Consider the following 18,662-nt stretch of genomic DNA (forward strand, 5'->3'; position numbering starts at 1 on the left):
TGTTGCTTTTGCAGATTTTTATTTAGAGTCTCCGAGTATGTTTTCATCTATTCATGTGTGTTATTTACCGGTGTTGGTTTATTAGGTCTATGTGAGGTGGTGTGTTGCAAGTGTTACCCTTCTCCTCTTGACTGTCAGTTCCAGTCTTGGGCGAGAGAGCTTTGCCTCCAGTTTGGCTGTATAATTACATCTCTCGCATATATTAGTGTTTGGTGGTAGGAGGAGAGGGTTGTCTGTGTACATGAGGCGGTTGTAACATTGCCTCAAAATGCCCAGATTCACCAGATGGACTGGAGAGTACACCGGAAACTGCCCTTTGGACATGCCTGAATAGGTAGAGTAAGCTGTTTTTCTGATTGGCTGGTGGGGATGAATAGAGAGCCTTGTCCTTCTGGACAGTATAGGGGGGGTCTAGTGCTAGGGTTAATTAGTGCTTGCTATTAGTTTTAAGCAAGTGCTTGACTGTGAAATGAATGGTTTGAGTGCTAAAGTTGAAGGTTTGTCTAGTTCCAAGGGAAAAATTGAAGAGTAAACTTTGTGGAGCCGAGAATAGTTTAACTCTAGCTAACTGGCACTGCCCAGTGCGCAAAACCGTGCAAATGTGGTTTTTATAGCAGGGAAGTGAAAGAGATAGAAATTAGCCCAAAATGGCCGATAAACTACTAACTTCTGGGCTGAAACCACTCCACCATAGACAGATAGGCGGCTCAAAGCTCCCCTCTCTCACAGGTGAACAGAGAAACTTCCTTCTATCCAAGTAAGGTATGGACAACACAGAAACTTGTAACACGGCCCTGGATTCAGCAATAACCTGAAAACTGGACTATACTAGTTCAGAAAGGCGGGAAACAAGTATGCGCGTGTGTGTGTGTGTGTGTGTGTGTGTGTGTGTGTGTGTGTGTGTGTGTGTGTGTGTGTATATATATGTATGTATATATATATATATATATATATATATATATATATATCTTGTGTGTGTGTGTGTGTGTGTGTGCATATATATATATATATATATATATATATATATATATATATATATATATATATATATATATATATATATATATATATATATATATATTTTTTTTTTTGGAAAATAGAGCAGATACAATCAAAACAACACTTTAAATGCACAGTAAAAGCTATCGCACTTTAGTATGTAGCCTACAACAGTTAAAAAAATTATTTAAACACAAAAATTACTTAATTCAAGTGCAGGCAGTAAATAAGTACAATATGTAGCCATAACAAACTTTTTAAATCACAGAAACGCTAAAAAACTGTTGTTTTTGGCAGAATTAGTTAAGACAGAAGGAAAAGCAGAAAAATGATGCTTAATCACTCCGAAGTCTTTCTGATATTGGCAAGAAGAATTTAAATTGAATTAGTCAGTTCAGTTGGTTTCCCTTAATGTTTTGAATAGAGGAGAATATTTATTTTTCTAAATGGATATTCATAAGCAGCTCAGACTCGTGTGGATAAAATAAAATCATTGTGAAAGGACAGTTTATACATTTCTCTTAAAAAAAAAAAACTTGTAAGAGTATCCCTTGCTTACATGGTTGAGTGACTGTATCAAATTTTGGTATGAAGACTAATCATGATAGGATGCAGTCTACTAGAGCAGTGGCTACATCTCCCAAGCTGTCTTTTGTAATAGTCTTTTGTTGTATGTCTTCTGCAGGGCGCACTAAGCTGAATGTGATCTCAAGTTCCACATTCGTCTTTGGGGTTACAGTAATGAGTGATATTTTATCAAGAGGGTGACCATGTAGGAGGACAAGTTTGGGGCTCTGACCAACACCTGATGACAACTGACCTTCTCATGCCAGATAAGATACTGACTACTCATGCCAGATAAGAGTTGTATAGTTTAACATTAGATCTGGATGAGAGGTCTGTTCTCTTGCTTTGTCCTCTTTGTGATGCATATGAGAGATCTTCAGAGGAAGTTCTTCACACAGCATTGTGGGTTGAAGAGGAGGGACTTAATCATCTGCTAAAGTTTTAAGACATCAGTGCTGCAGCTAATAAGGATGGACATGCTCATGTAGATTCTTCATTATGATAAGTACATAACTTTTTTTATTTGCAGTATTTTGCATTTCAGCTGGCATACTTCATATATGGGCCTTGTTTGAAGAGTGTTGTGATGTTTTATTGCTTTTTCTGGACTTGCCTTTATGGGGGGGGGTACTTTTTCCAACATATTTAAATAGCTGAAATCTATATATGCGCAGTCAGCCAGCTGATGGATATTTGTAAAGTGTGTAATCTTTCTTTCTGTTTGTTTTTAGGGAAGGGGCACAGTCAGTAGAACAATTCTCTACCTATCAGGCTACATCTGCAGAAGTGCCTGAAAGTAAACCTGTTTCTAAAAGTCTTTGTCTTCCTGAACCCAGAGTACCTTTTCCTCGACTTTCCAGTTTATCGGAGAAAGAGCAGAGAATTTATTTGACATTAATGAGAAAATGTAAGGAGCAACCAAAGAGAAAGTCAAAGTTATTTCTCAATGATCTTGAAGTTTATTTGGTATGTACAGCCTTCCATTTTTTGTGATGTTACTACAGCATGAAGTGCTTGTTCTTTGTTTAATAGTCGGCTATGTAAAAAGTACTGCTTTTGATTTTGATAACTGCTTGTTGAAAGCTGGTCCGTGCATTTCCCTTTGTATTGGATGAGATAGAAGTTCTGTAACCTGCAGCTTTTGCCACTCATCATGAGAATTCTTTCTTAACCAACTCATGCATTCATGAATTTTTCCTTTTTCGATGATGCAGTCTTTTCATCAAGTCTCTCTTCCATGAATAAATGACTTGTATTCATGTCCTCTAAGCTGTTCACCTTGTAACTGTAATGTTGTTTTCTCATGCATCTCTTTTTTAAAAAACATGATGCTCGCATGACTTGTGTGAATTTCCTTGAGATGCTTTAACGTTCCTATCATAAGTACTCTACATTCTTTTTGGGAGCATACATATTGTGGTTTATAGCTCGTCTTTATATGGTTTGTGGTGATTCTGATGCACCGTTTTGCTTTTCGTATTTTGTAAACTTTGGCATTGTGAAGCTGGGCTTTTAAGAAATTAGCCTACAGTACTTTTACATGGGTGTCTTAAAATCTGCAAAGAGGGATGAACATCTTGTTTTCTATTGGTAGTTCTTGTTCCTGTGGTTTGTTGCATTGCCTGCATGTAGTTTGATCATTTAATAGAACCTTTTCAACATCTGTCATCATTTTCACCACATTAGTGTTCTCCTTGTCATTGCTTCCAAATGCATTATCTTGTATTTTTTGCACATTAAATTGGAGCTATTTTAGAATATTACTTCAGTTTTCTGAAGTCACTCTTCATACTTGTTTTACAGCCTCTTTTGCATTTCTTTGTGTTATGCACACAAGAACTTAACTTTTTTTTTTAATTTACTTAATTTTATTTATTTATTGACATTTGATTACTGGAAAAGTCTGACTGGGTAGACCCCCATTTTCAGAAGAGACCCAGGGAGAAAAGCTCCAAATTATTACAAAACATTTTAAGAACAGTAGTTATGCAATCTTCAAAAATAAAACATCTGTGGTTTAAATAATTATAATAAATTAGTGATAATATAAAAACATTGGTTAAGAATCGATACACGTTATATGACAATCATTTAATATTTGTAGAAATTTTAACCATATGTAGGGAAATTTAAAGATAAGTTAGTCTAATACAAACAGGAACTGGAATATGAAGTGAGGGAAAAAGTCTTATGGTATATTTAGAGAGAAAGTCAGGGAAGAGAATTTGATAGAAGTAAGGAAGTGAAGAAGGGAGAGTAAGGAGGTATAAGGAATAAAAAGTACTAGTTCACATTTAGGGATGTAGTTTATCCTGGTTTTAAGCAAGAAGAGACATATTTTAGCAATGAAGTCTTTCAGAATGGTTTTGTAAGATGGGAGTGAGGGTACTGATGGATACAGGTAAGGAGTTCTAGGCCTTAGCAACCTTGTACGAGTACAAACAGTGCCCAGCTGATTTGATAGGTTTGAAGACGGACAGGAGTTTTTGGTCACTGTATCGCAATGACCAACTGGGAACATAGCTGTATAGAATTTTTTTAGTGCTGAACATACAGATGAATTCTGGGTAATTTTTTATAGGTAGTAAGAAGCCGTGCATATGTTAATCGATGAGGCAGTTCTAACCAATCTAGGCTTTTTAGTGCTATACAGTGGTGGGTTCTGAAAGGAGTAGTTGCTGAAAATTTAGCAACTTTGTTATAGCATTATTCAAGTTTTAAATTTTGTGAAGCCTGGAAGTTGGTAAGGATGAGTGTGAAGCGGAGACAAGTAGTGGCAAGTGTAGTTTTAGTTGCATCAGTGAGAGTTTTTGGCTCTGTAAAGCAGGCCTAATTTTTGATAAGTTTTTTTATGCAATTTTGTACATGCAGGTTGACTGGAAGATTATCATCCACTATCACCCCTAATAATTTGCTAAGAGAAGTGCCTTCACTAGTTGTATTATCAAGAGAGAGGACTTTACATTTTTTTTTTCATGAGAGAGGGGTTTGGGGAAAAAAGTAGTTTGGTCTTTTTTTGGGTCGAGCATGAGTTAAGAGTTCCATGTTTCAGTGGCTGTTAAAACCTCTTGAGTAATTTTTTTTAGGGGTGCAAATGAGAGTAAAATCATCTGCGTATTGTATTAGGGTGACCTGTTATGTGGATGTATAGAGAGTGTTTGTTAAAATGTTAGAGGAGGGGGGACCAAGGATCGAGTCTTGTGGTACACCGGTGGTGACTGGGAGGTAGAAGAGACATCACGGAGTGCCATTTTAATGACTTGTATCTATTGGACAGTTATGAATCACAGAAGGGTGGGCTGAGTGAGACCTAGTGAGGACATTTGAAGTAGAAGTTTGCTGTGACAAAACTGTATGGAAAGGTTTAGACAAGTCTAGAAATAAGGAAGATACTAGTTTGCTGTTGTATCTAGCTTTATTGACAGTATCTACTTAAGTTAGAAGGGCAGTGCTAGTACTGTGGGAAGGACGGAAGCCATGTTGTGTAGGGGATAGGAGTTCTTCCTGCAGGAGACAGTCTAGCAATTATTTTTGAATGCGTTTTTCAGGTATATTGTCAAGGGGAGATGAGATTGCTATAGGTCTGAAATTATTGTCTCTTGAATGTCCTCCTTTGTGCAGAGGGATTATGTGTGACTTCTCCCAGAAAGAGGGAGCATGCAATTTCTGGATTGACCTATTTATAAGGGTTGAGACAGGATAGGCAATGCTGTTTGCTCCCGTGTTGAAGTACTGTCTCAAAGGTCATCAGCTGAAGGGAGAGCACTGTTTGTTTTAGAGTAGTTTTATATAGAATGTGGGCACATGTTTTAAGGTGAAAGTGGATGTGGTAATATGTGGCTGTTGGGCAGGGTTAGGATTAGATATTGAGGAATCCTTGGATAGAGATGCTATACTATCTAAAATAAGAGTTGACCTGTATTGCAGTTTCGAGTGGTGAGTTAAATAGAGAGGGGTTTGGCTTGAGTTTTTTGTCCTGGATGTAAGCTTTCTTTAATGGATGTCCAAAGTGTTTTTTTTTTTTTTTTTTTTTTTTTAGGGCTGTTTAGTATTATTCTGAAAGTTGTTATAGTATAGTTTTGTCTTAATTTATTTGCTTTAAAGTATAATTGTGAAGCATTCTAAAGTTTTCAAGATATTGAGGTGTTTTATATTTTTGCCATTCTTTCCATGTTTTTTCTCTGTCCTGCATTAACATTTTACTCTTTTTTTTTTAGACAGCCAAATTGCATTATTTGTTTTTAGTCTTTTCCTTCTAGGAGGTACAAGGCTATTTAGGATTTTTAGAAAAGTTGCTTTGAATTCATTCACAACATCATCTAAGGGAAACATGTTTAGGAAGTTCCAGTTAATATAGCAATAACCCACGCCTGGGTGTGGGTAATGCTGGATTTACCCAAGGTTGGTGTGGTTTGGTCACGAGGGTGAAGCCCGAGTGGCCAAACAAAGCCAACCGTGGGTAAATCCAGCATTACCCACACCCAGAAGTGGGTTATTGCTATTATACAATGACATTATTTAAGAAAAAAAATAATTACTTTTCTTAAATAATGGCATTGTATAATGCCTCCTTGCTGCCCTTCTGCAGCTGTCTGGTATTCTGCGGCAGTTCTGATGTACTGCACATGCGTATGCTTGCGCAGTAAATCAGAACTGTGAGCAAAAGCAACAGAGAAAGCAAGATCTCTGTTGCTTTTTACAAACTGTTTTCGCTATGTTACATGGGTTTAACATAGCGAGACAGCTTTAAAAAAAGCAACGGAGAATCTCCGTTGCATTTTTTAAAGCTGTCTCGGTATGTTAAACCCATTTAACATAGCAAGACAGTTTTGAAAAAAGCAACGGAGAAAACAAGATCTCCATTGCTTTTTACAAACTGTCTCACTATATTAAAGGAGTTTAACATAGCGAGACAGCTTTAAAAAAGCAACGGAGAATCTCTGTTGCTTTTTTTAAAGCTGTCTCGCTATGTTAAACTCGTTTAACATAGCGAAACAGTGTGAAAAAAGAGTTATAGTAATGGAAAAGTCCGGCGACGGACCTTTTCCATTACTATAACTCTGATTTACAACATGCATGCTGACCAATCAGCGTGCACGTTTTTGAATATTAATGAGGGGCCGTTGTATAATAGATGATAGCTTAGTAATGAACATTTCTGGATTAAACTTGAAAGGTTGCATGTTTTATAAATATGCTGTTTAACTGGATGTGTGAGAAGTCTGGTCATATAGATTGGGAGACTATCACCAAGATAGTCTGACATTGTATCTGAGGTGGTGTATTTACTAGGGTCTGATGTCTAATATGGAATTTGATGTCATGCTCTAATATGTGGGGATATTAATTAGTTCTGAAACCATACAAGTTCATGCTAGATGTAGAGGCGTTAGAGTTTGTCCAACCAATTGACATTCACATCACCTAGTAATATTTTTTTTTGTTGAAATGTTAAGGATGTCCAGTGTATGATATCTTCTAGTATAGCTATATTGTTGCCAGGAGGGATGTAGAAGACAGCAATACATATTTGTTTATAATTGTTTATTATGGGGAAAGTGATAAGAAGCTATACTGAATGGATATTTGCTTTAAGTTTGCTGTAAAGGGAAGTGTGGTAGGTGTTGGGAAATATTTAAGCAATTCCACCAGCCTTCCTCTTTATATGGTCATTATGGATGATATGGCCAGGAGGTATAACTTTGGAGTAGTTTATGCTGGGTTTAACCCAAGTTTCAGTTAACAGTGAGAATGTCAGGCTTATGTTGGGTAATCCAGGCATGTACTTCACCAGTTTTATTACTTGTCCTTCTAACATTTATTGCAGCAAAAATTAGATCACCAGAGTAGCTGTTATTGGGTTAGAGAAGAGTGTAGGAGAGAATTACCTTTTGTGTTGATTGTGATAGGTAGGGCCAAGATTAGTGTGTATATCTCCTCCTAGAAGGATTTTTAATATATTTGGGAATTATGCATACATGGTTTTTGGAGAGGATTCTTGCACTTAATTTTGTTTTGGTTTGAGTTGAAGTACAATTAATTGTAGTTAATCTGCCTGTATTTGGAATAAAGGTGAGAGGCAGTATTAAAAAGGTTTGATGCAATGTATGGAGAGTGTAAAGAGGAAGGATGGGTAGGTGGTTGGGACCAAGTTGGGGAGATGTTAAGACATATTAAGTCATGGTAGGATGAAAGATGGCACAGTAGGAGGAGAAGAAATTGAGGATAAGATGAAGAGGAGGAGAATAAATTGAGGATAAGATGAAGAGTAGTACAAGTACAGAAATCTGTATTTTATAGATGTCTGGTAGTGAGGAAGTTGTTTTTAATTGTAATCACAAAAGTATTTAAAAAATCCCTCTTAAGTGTGCCAATCTGTTTTGGTGTTTTCAAAGAAAATATGCCACTGTTTTATAAACAGCCTTTTAACCAATTATTTACTGCTGACCATAGAACATTATGCATTGTCTCAAAGTGAATTAACTTAGTTTATGCTGTTCATCACTATGTTCAGATTTCATCCTTCTCATTGCTGCAGAAGCCTGTGGGCTGTATCCTGGCAAGTCTACAGCAACCATCCAGCTTCAAAAAGGTTTTATCCCCTCCCACACTGTCATTCTGTTCCTTGCAGGCTACGTCCTTTTTGAAGGGAGCTGTATAAATGGATAATCTTCAGTTTTTCCTTGCTAACTCATGCAGATGCATCTCTGTGGCTCTTCTTTATCAGCATTTGGCCTAAAAACGTTTAGTCTGACAGATAAGGCCCTGTTGAAGAACCCTTCCACACTGTTCTTTTATGATTAAACGTGCATTTTATTATTTTTACTTAGTTTTCTGTCAGAATTGCGATATATTACTTTAAGAAAACGGGTTTTATATGAACATCTGTAGATGTTCCCCAAATACTTTTTCAGTTTAGGAATAGTTTTATAGGTGTCTAGATATCTAGAGTGTGCCTTAAGCAAAAGGGCGTATTTTACACTGAGATGTCCTTTATTTTAAAATAGTTTTAGATCGGATAATAAGTTTTTGGACAGGAAACTGTGTGTTACAGTTGAAATGCTTGTGTATACTTTGTGACAACTGATTTAATTTTTGTTCTCTAGAGGTTCATTTAATTTTTGTTCTCTAGAAGTTTTTACGGTGTTAGTTTATGTACTGCTTGTGTAACTTGGTATTGAGATTTTGAGATTTTTGGAAGGGTTGTGTGCTGCTTTTGGGAACTAAGTGACGACTTACTTTCCAAATGACACATTATCCATCCATTGGATGAAACATTAAACCAAGACCCCATCTGCTTGAGTTGGTGGGTAGCTCAGGTGGATGTAAAAGATCCCATGGCATATATTGAAAAGAGTAGAACAAGTTCCATGATGCTCTGGCCAAATTTCCCCTAGCAGTGTAAATACCATCTCGGGTGTTCCCTGAAAATAACCTGTTAGTATACATTTACTATCTCACCCAGCCCAATTACATTAACCACTCGCAGGCCTTTCACATAATACATCTCAACTCACCTTCTTTAAAATCACACACCAAAATATCTCCCCATCTTTACCCTATACAAAGCCATCTACTCTTTACTTATAAACTCATCAACACTCAAATTAACCATACCACCATAGCAACTAACAAACCCTTTACCTACATAATAAAGCCCAACCTAAACTTTAAGCACTCCAAATACCTCACCAACCTTACCCTATATCTAATAAACCACTCTATTATTAGGAGATATCCATCCCAACCCAGGCCCCTCCACCTCTACCAACACCGATAATTCTATACTATTCACCTCTCTAAACTCCCAAAGCATAGTCAACAAAGTACCAAACCTCCATGCTTGGCTTTCACATAATAAACCTGATATCCTATCTATCTCTGAAACTTGGTTAAAACCCCACATAAAGGACCACAAAATTACACCACCCAACTACTCAATCATCAGAAAAGATAGAACCAAAAAAAAAGGAGGCGGGGTTGCTCTACTATACTCATCCTCCTTGTCAGTCACCCCTTATAACAAACCCATTCCCAGTTTCAATAATGCTGAACTACTCCTATCGGTACTTCAAGTCAATAAATACAAGCACATATGTATAGCCTCCCTTTACATTCCCCCCGGAGATAATATTACCACACTAGAGAATATCCTATCCTGGCTCTCCTCCAACATTAGCAATGAAATCATAATTTTGGGTGACACCAATATCAATTGGTCATCCATTCATTCTTCCTCAAACCCACTTAATATCAACCTTTACAACTTCTCACAACTAATTAATAATATTACCGCCCCTCAAAATCTCTTTCAAAGGGTAGCATTCTAGACTGGATTCTAGTCTCTCACCCTCATTATTTCTCCAACAGTGGTACCCTTCCAGACTCCTTTAGTGACCACCTACCTATCATCACATATCGACTACCAGCACCTTTACAGAGAACACATAATTATATTACTACCCGCAACCATAAAAATTTCAACCCAATAGCTTTCTCCAACTCTCTAAAAGTAGTTGACTGGAACATTCTAAAAACTTTACCTCTAGATAATGCCGTAGCCCACTTCAACACAACCTTCTTGAACCTTCTAGACTACCATGCTCCTATAAGGACTAAAAGAATAAAACTAAAAACTAGCCCTTGGTTAACCAAAGACACACTAACAGCCATGCGACACAGAGACAAGGCCTGGACACTTTATCAGATAAATAAAACTCCACTCACCCACAATGAATTCAAAACACTTAGAAACAAAGTAAAAAGGCTTGTCATCACCGATCGGCAAAACTACTTTTCCATACTCCAAAACACGAACAACACAAATCCTCAAAAATTCTGGAAAGGAATCTCTTCCCTTATCAATCCTGGCAAAATAACCAACCCCAGCCCAGACCCCAATGTTTCTGACATGGACTTGGCTACACTATTCAACTCTTTTTTTCATTAATTCTATTTCCAAACTAACCTCTTCTTTTTCTGATACCAGTACATCCTCAACTTCACCCTCATCCACCTCTACCTTTCCCTCCACTCCCACCACCACTCTTACTTCCTCTCCAATACCACAACCCTCAAATACCCTACCCCCCCTTTTCTCAACCTTTCTCACTTAAACCTATTCCCACATCTGCCATAAAAAAACTCCTCCAGAAACTAAAGCCATGCTCTAATGCCCCAGACAATATTCCTTCTTACTTCCTTAGCATAACCGCAGAAGCTATAGCCTACCCTATTAGTATTCTAATCAACCGCTCTATCCAAGAAAGCATGGTACCCCAAATTTGGAGAAAGGCATTTATCATACCATTGCATAAAGGTGGCAATAATAACAATATTACAAACTTCCTTCCCATAGCTATTCTGTCTCCCATCTCTAAACTCCTAGAAAAATGTATCCATTTGCAGCTCCTACCTTACCTCTTAGACAATCACCTGCTGACTCCAACTCAGCACGGCTTTAGACCCAGCCATAGTACTATGACAGCCGCCCTCTCCTTCCTAGAAACTATAAATAAAGCCCAGGACTCTGGACACATTGTTTCTACCCTTCTACTAGACCTCTCAAAGGCCTTTGATACCATCTCTCACAAACTACTCCTAAAGAAACTCTCCCAACTTAACTTATCTCCTTCCTCATTAAACTGGTTCTCTAGTTGCTTATCTAATAGAGCTCAAGCAGCTAAATGGAAAAAAGCCACCTCCTCATTCCTTAATACCCCAACTGGGGTCCCCCAAGGTTCCATATTGGGTCCTCTTCTATTCAACATCTTCATAAATGACTTCCGTAATTCCATCCCATTCTCTAATATTACTCAATATGCAGACGATTCAACTATTATCAGCTCGGCCACATCCATCCCTGCACTCCAAAAGCTTACACAAGACGCATTCTCAATCACTGAACAATGGATGAGAAAAAACCACCTAGCACTAAATGCTTCTAAAACCAAACTAATGGTATTTACACCCTCTAAACACATCTCTATCAATCCAAACTCTTTTTTAATCGCTAGTAACAACAACACAACCTTGGAATTGGTGCCAGAGGCTAAGTTACTTGGGGTTCAGATTGATAGTCAGCTTAAATTCAACTCCCACATACTACTTAACATCAAAAAAACTCATCAAAAACTAGGCATGCTCTATCAACAAAATCGTTTCCTTACACCCTCTACTAAAATCACTCTCTCTTCCACATTCCTGATTCCCTCTCTTCTTTCTGGAGCCCCACTCCTGACTAACCGACAATCTTCCCTCAAAACACAACTTTCCTCATGCTACAATAAAATAGCCAAATTCGCTACTAGTCATAAAGCATCTACTCACCATTGTTCTTCTCTCCACAAACTAGAATGGCTAGAACTACACAGCCAACTCATCTATTCTCAACTTACTCTTGCTCATAAGCTCATTTTCAAACCCTTCCTTTGTCCATCTCTCTCCTCTGCCTTTAAAATGCACATGCCCAATAGAGTACTCAGAACTAACAACCAAAACCTAATTGAATTATACAAACCAATTCGACCCCCAGGTAAAAATCTCCTATCCTATAGTCTAGCTCGTCTCTGGAATTCCCTACCTCCAGCTATTCGTACCACCTTCAACCATTTTACATTCAAAAAATCCCTTTACTCTCATCTACTAACCCAGTGGGAATGCTCTTGCACCCACCCTTCATAAATCAAGACTGCCTTTACCTCTCTTTTCCTACATACCAACAAGAACTCATGTCTGCCTTTACCTCCTTCCTCCTCCTTACCTACAATTTCCTTGTTTCTGCCTCTCCTATAGTATTACTCTGTATCCCTTTAGCTAACTTCCTTATTCAAAATGGCTCTCAGTATCTCCACTGAAATGTTTTCATCTCCTAATCAGTTTCATCAGTAATTCCACCTAAATGTTATACTCTTACTATATAATTTTGTAAATACTGTAATATGAGTTGCTTCTATAGTATGTACCATCTGAAATGTTGATCACCAGTATAATGCTTAACTATATAATTTTGTAAATATTGTAATACATATCCAAAAACTATGTAACCTTGTTTCTGGAGCTTTTCTCCCCAGGACTCCATTGAAAATGGGATCATCTTGGCCCAATGGACTATCCTGGTAAACCAACTGCAAATAAATAAATAAAATAAATAGTGTAATGGGATTAACCTTTTCAGCACACGATAGATAAAAAATCAGAATTCTAGTGTATCTTACCAGCAATAAGGCATCTTATTGGCTACAGCATGGATACTTTTCCCAGTCCTGTTGTTCCTTCCTCCAACTTACCCCCAAAACAAACTGTGAGCCATTGCCCACAGTGTGGGCGCAGTCGGTGCCTCTGCTGATGATAGGTGACTCTTCAGCGGCCACTGATGGTTCTGTACACCACATGCCAGCCATTATGAATCCGGGGTCAGACACATACTCTTCATCTGTTTCATTGTTCATTGGGGCATGGGAAAACCATCCATTTTTAGGTGCTGGAGAAAGATACCTCTTGTTCTGGATGATATGCTTTCCTTGTCGAGGTCTTCATCTGTAAATGTCCTAGAAAAATGAAACCAAACATTAATTACGTAATATCAAGTAAGTGGTATCTGTGGCTAAAATTATTACCTTCACTAGGAGTTTATTGCAGACTTTTAATCGTGGGTGTCAAGTGTCACAGGCTGTTCCTTTGTTCTTGTACTCCAAAGGATGAGAAAGTTTGTTCAGATGGTTCTGATTTACATGGAGACAAGGTAATGTCACCAGTGGGGTCCATAGCCCAAGAATCTTGATTCTTTAGACAGTGAGTCTGAGTTTGAACATTAGAATGTATTTTCCTTTTCTGAAACAGTCTCCATACTGAAGGATGGATGTGCTTGGGGAAAGCTTTATGTTCCCCACGAGTCAAACCGCTGTTGTGATTTATTAGTACAGGAAGCTTGGCATTCTGCAATCGTGCCTCCTGTTCTTCCAGTCTTAGAGGATGCTTTTAATGCTACCTGCAGTCCTCCAGACTCTTAATTCTCTGTAGCTAGAATGAAGACATATTGTTTATCTCAAGCTAACAAATGTATGTTATCTCATCTTGAAGCAGACCCAACTAATATCTCTTCCACTAGTCCTAATATGAAGAGGTGCCTTACCACTGTACCACTCCCAAACCAGTTACTGGGGACAAAGAGAGTAAGCATCTGGACAGACTGGTAAGATGAAGTTTTTTTCCCCTCTTCTTTAGTCAAACTCACATTGTGGTTGTATGAGTCCTTAGAGTTTTATCCTTCTCTGCCACTGAGCTGGAAATAAGTACTTCTGCATTTGTGCAAAATAATACTCAATACTGCACCTTTCATGTAGGTTTGGCATGTATCATGCAGCCATGTGACTTGGGCCTTGTGTTCTTTTACTGTCAAGGTGTCTCTGCTCTACTCATAATGGCCGTGTGATGGGATTTTGAAGATTGAACTGCTGTTCCTCTTTCAGTCTCTGGAGATGGGGGCTGACGCTCCTTAGTCAAACCTTTTCTAAGTGGTTTGTGAGTTGTATCATCCTGTTACCATCTGACAGTTAATTGGTCAGTGGAAAATGATGTGGTGGAATGCCCTCCAGTGGAGGAGTGATGCCTTTGATTACTTGCTTTGGGAATGTCATTAGTGACTTTTGCACTGGGGCTGCTTGATCCTCAGTGCATGTCTTAACCATGTGTTGTTGTGTTTGCAGCTCTGGGAGATGGGTTGGCTTTGGCACATCTGGATCTCAAGAACTGGCATTCTGAACATTAGCCCCTCTGCTGTATTCCACCCCCTTCCGTCCTGGTGGATTTAGTATTTGGGATCCAGCCCAATCATTACATCAGAAATGGAGAGTTCTTGATGTTCGATATGTCAATAACTTTATAAATGTATTAGTTGATGTTTGATGGGGACCCACTTTGATGGTTCTCAGATACCCTCCCAACATTTCCATGTGCTTGAACAGTCTCACTGTCTATCCTCATCCTTGGAAGGTGGGCAGATGCATATTAGCTGATTACTTGAACAATGTGAAGTGTCACTTTTGTTTTTCCATTTACATGAAATGACTGTTAGTGGTAGGTGTGAACTTGTATGCAAAGGCAATATGTGTACTTATGCAATTTGGTGCCAAGCATTGTAGTATAAATTGGCAGAGGACACTAATGCACTAGTATGCAGAAGCTTTTTAGGGAATGTGGCAAATTATAATTGATGGAGTGGAAAAAGCTAATCATTTATCCATCAAGGGGGCACCTTTCAAAATCATCTTATACAATAACGTATAAATTGTTTTTATGACTGCTAAAGCTTGCTCACTGCAGTGCACATATCTCTCTATCAGTATCACTAGGGAACAGGTGCTTAGTGCTCTCTCTAAGACCAAGAACACTGTGTCAGTGGGTCCAGACAATATCCCAGGATGCTTTCTAAATAGCATGAAACATGCCCTGTTAGGCCCTCTGGAATTGCTATTTAACTGTAGCCTCCAAACAGGCTTCATGTCTCATGAATGGGGTACAGCAGCAGTCAACCCTCTTCACAAAGGTGGGCCATCTACAGACCATGGAAACTAGAGATCCATAAGTCTCACTAGTCTCATATGCAAAGCCATGGAAATAATTATCATAGAAATGATGGTAATGACACAGAAAATCTCCAGACCCTGGACGCAACCCAATTTGGTTTCATCTTGGGCAGGTCATGCCTACTCAACTTTGTGGACTTCTTTGAGAAGGTCACCAAAGCAATGGATGAGGGCAGAATGGATGTTCATCGTGTTTCACTGTTGCAGTCATTACTCTTGGGTTATCCTGCTGGCAGGCTACCCTCAGTCGACCAGAATCCCAAAGTCTAGGTCCGGCGTCGGTTGCGGTCTCCCCTTCCCTGACGGTAGTGCACCAGGGGCATAAAAGGTGCAGCCGATGCCATTTTCTTCAGTCTTTCTTGCCGCGCAGTGCCCGAAGCAAAAGCAGTTCGCAAGTGCCGGTCGGCCAACTCCTGAGATTTTCAAATCCGAATTTCAGAACCGAAGTCTTCATTAAAGCTAAGTACCCTGTTGGGGAAACTTTCTTCTTGCTCCAGACCGATATCAGAAAAAGTTAACAATTGTATTTCTTGTGGGAAGCAAATACCTCATAAGGATTTTCATTCTTACTGTATTCCTTGCCTAGGCCCTGATCACAACATTGCTAGCTGTTGGTCTTGTGCTAGATTTAACCAATGCACTATTAAGCGTCTGTTTGATTTTGCATTTCATTACTTTGGCCGAAGATTTAATTATGTAATGCCGTCAGAAGCGCCGAAGACCGGAGTATACAAAAAACGCAAGGACAAGGAAAAGGATAGGCATCCGAGGTCCAAAACTGACGACGAGGCCTCTGCTAGGCCAGTCGCCAGTTCTCAGTGAGGCGCTTTCGCAGCCCCTGGTGCCCGCTACCTCAGAGCCACAGGCCGCTTCCGACTCCCACGTGGAGCTGACTGGGCCTCTGGATACTCAAGGTATTGGACACTCGGAAATCATTCCCTCAGATGGGTCTGGAGCCGCTGAGCAGGCATTTGCTTCTGAGGGTGTCTTCAGACCTACACAACTGTATGTTAAGCCATCTTCAGCTTCAAAGACTAAAGCAGCTCTAAAGACAAACAAGTACAGCATTCTCCTACTCAGACTTCCATGCCTAAAAAACAGATGCTCAAAATGGCCGAAGACCTAATTACTTTGATCAGGGGTTTCCCATCCCCCCATCCCCCTCCTGATAAGAGGTCTAGGCAATAGACAGAGTGTGATTCTTCTGATCAGGTTTCTATTTCCTCTGATTCTTCTTCTGAACAGGATTACTCCATGCTTCCCTATGAGGATTCTGATGCTGAAGAATCCATTCCTTCAGCCTCTCCTCCTGAGGATTATTCTTGTGGGGAAACCCTGCATACCATGAGGGAGCATTTCCACTGGGAGAGCCAAGATTATTCTGAATCTAAGAAAAGGCTCAGAGACTTTCTGCTACTTCCTCAGCACAGACCCCTTGCTATTCCACCTGTACTAGACATTGTAGATGATGTATTTTCAGAGTCCGGCCTGCCCCCTGACTCTTTACCCCCTGCACTTGCTAAGCCAGACAGATACTACAGGGTCCCCGATTCTCATAAATTCCTACATAAAAACCCCGCTGCTGACCCAGAAACTATATCTCAGGGTCCCAAAGGAGTCAAAGCTTCCACTGCAAAAAAACCCTGTCCCCTCTGATAGGGATTCTAGGGCTCTAGATAGATGGGGGAAAAAAGTTTACACTTCTGCTACCTTGGCTGTAAGGGCTTTAAATTGTCAATTTCATATGCTTAAATATCAGCAATATTTAATGTCACTGCTTAAACAGAAATTGTTGACAAATACTGAATGTTCAGAGAACAAGGAAATGCAGGATTTGTTGCATGCAGCTGAACAAGTGGGAAAGCATACTTTGCACTGTGGTTATGATTCACTGGAGGCCTCTTGCAGGGCCGCTGTTACAGGTTCTGTTATTAGAAGGCATGCTTGGTTAAAGGAACAGAATCTTCCTAATCATGTTAAAGCAAAATTATTAGATGCTCCATTACAGCATGATACTTTGTTTGGTACTAAAGCAGAAGAGGTGTTGAAAAAAATGGAGGATAAAGCAAAATCCATGCAGACAGTCAAGGATTTCTTACAGGTACAGCCACCCAGGTTTAGCAGGAACTGACCTTCTAAAAATTGGTCCTTTCCAGTGTCAGACAGACCACAAAGAGGCAGATACAGGCGTCCCAGAGGCAGATCTCAGCCCCAAGGCTCATACAGGCCTAAACAATGGGGTGCTCCTACCTCCAAAAGCGGAGAAGACAAATCACAACCTTACAGGAAACAGTCCCAATGACTTTCCTCTGCCAGATCCAAGCACCTTTCTTTTGGCGGCCCCCTTAGGGGGAAAACTAGCACTTTTTTCTTCAAATTGGCAAACGGTTACCCAAGACAAATGGGTCCTGAACATAGTGTCCCAAGGCTACAGGTTCCATTTTCACACCCTACCAAGGTAAAAAGGTATGCCAGACCTGCCACACAATGGGCAGAGGCACAAAAACAAATTACAGCCCTCATGGACATGAGGGCCATTCAACAAGCACCACAACAAGAGCAGGGGCAAGGATTTTACTCCAGACTTTTCCTAGTGCCCAGAAAGGACAAAACCTAGAGACCAATACTGGACCTGTCTATACTAAATACGTTTCTGGAAGTTCAAAAATTCAAGATGTTGACTCTACAGCAGCTACTGCCCATGCTGGGCAAGAAGGCTTGGCTCGTAACTTTGGACCTAAAAGAGGCATACCTGCATGTCCCAATCAGACAATATTGCAGAAGATACCTCAGATTCATAGCTTGCCAATTCTCTGCACTGCCCTTTGACTTATCTACTGCGCCCAGGGTCTTCACAAAATGCCTGGCACCAGTAATTGCGTTTTGCAGACAGAGGAATTCAAATATATCCCTACTTGGACGACTGCCTAATTCAAGCAGAGAACAAAGACATTCTTCTAGAGCATCTGGCGTTTGTAAAAAGATTACTAATTGGCCTAAGGTACACAGTAAACGAAAAGAAATAAAAAACTAGTGCCCTCTCAAGAGATAATATTCCTGGGTGCAAGCTTGAATACAACTGCCCAGATGGCTTATCTCACGCTGGACAAACAAAGGCAACTGACTTCTTACTTCAAGAAATTGGCAACAAAAACCCACTTATCTGCAAGGAAAATCCTGCAGGCCTTTGGTTTCATGGCATCCTGCATTCTACTAATTCCATATGCCAGACTGCATATGAGGAAACTACAATGGTATCTAAAAAGTGTTTGGACTCAGCATTGCCACAGCCTGGAGACAGTAATTGCACTCATTCCCTGCCTGCAACAGGAGTTTCGATGGTGGGCAGAGGCCTGTCACCACAACAAGGTTCTGCCATTCAGTTTACCCACAGCCAGACAGACACTGACAATGGATGCATCAGATTATGCCTGGGGGGGGTTGGGGGCATATGGCAGGAAAATGTATTCAGGGCACATGGCCTGCAAACCAGATGCATCTTCACATCAA

The 18,662-nt window shown here is 39.6% G+C and overlaps 1 protein-coding gene across 1 annotated transcript in view; it reads left to right on the plus strand.

The window, feature by feature from the left end:
• ICE2 (interactor of little elongation complex ELL subunit 2) overlaps positions 1 to 18,662 on the plus strand; it is a gene marked incomplete in the record, with an annotated part of 1,939,141 nt that overhangs the window by 180,291 nt on the left and 1,740,188 nt on the right. The window contains 1 exon segment of the mRNA XM_044077213.1: positions 2,298 to 2,532. Within this exon segment, the coding sequence (XP_043933148.1) occupies positions 2,298 to 2,532 (235 nt within the window).

This window comes from Protopterus annectens, chromosome 7.part0 (genome assembly GCF_019279795.1).
Source record: "Protopterus annectens isolate FY-2018-M chromosome 7.part0, PAN1.0, whole genome shotgun sequence".
Lineage (NCBI taxonomy): Eukaryota > Metazoa > Chordata > Ceratodontiformes > Protopteridae > Protopterus > Protopterus annectens.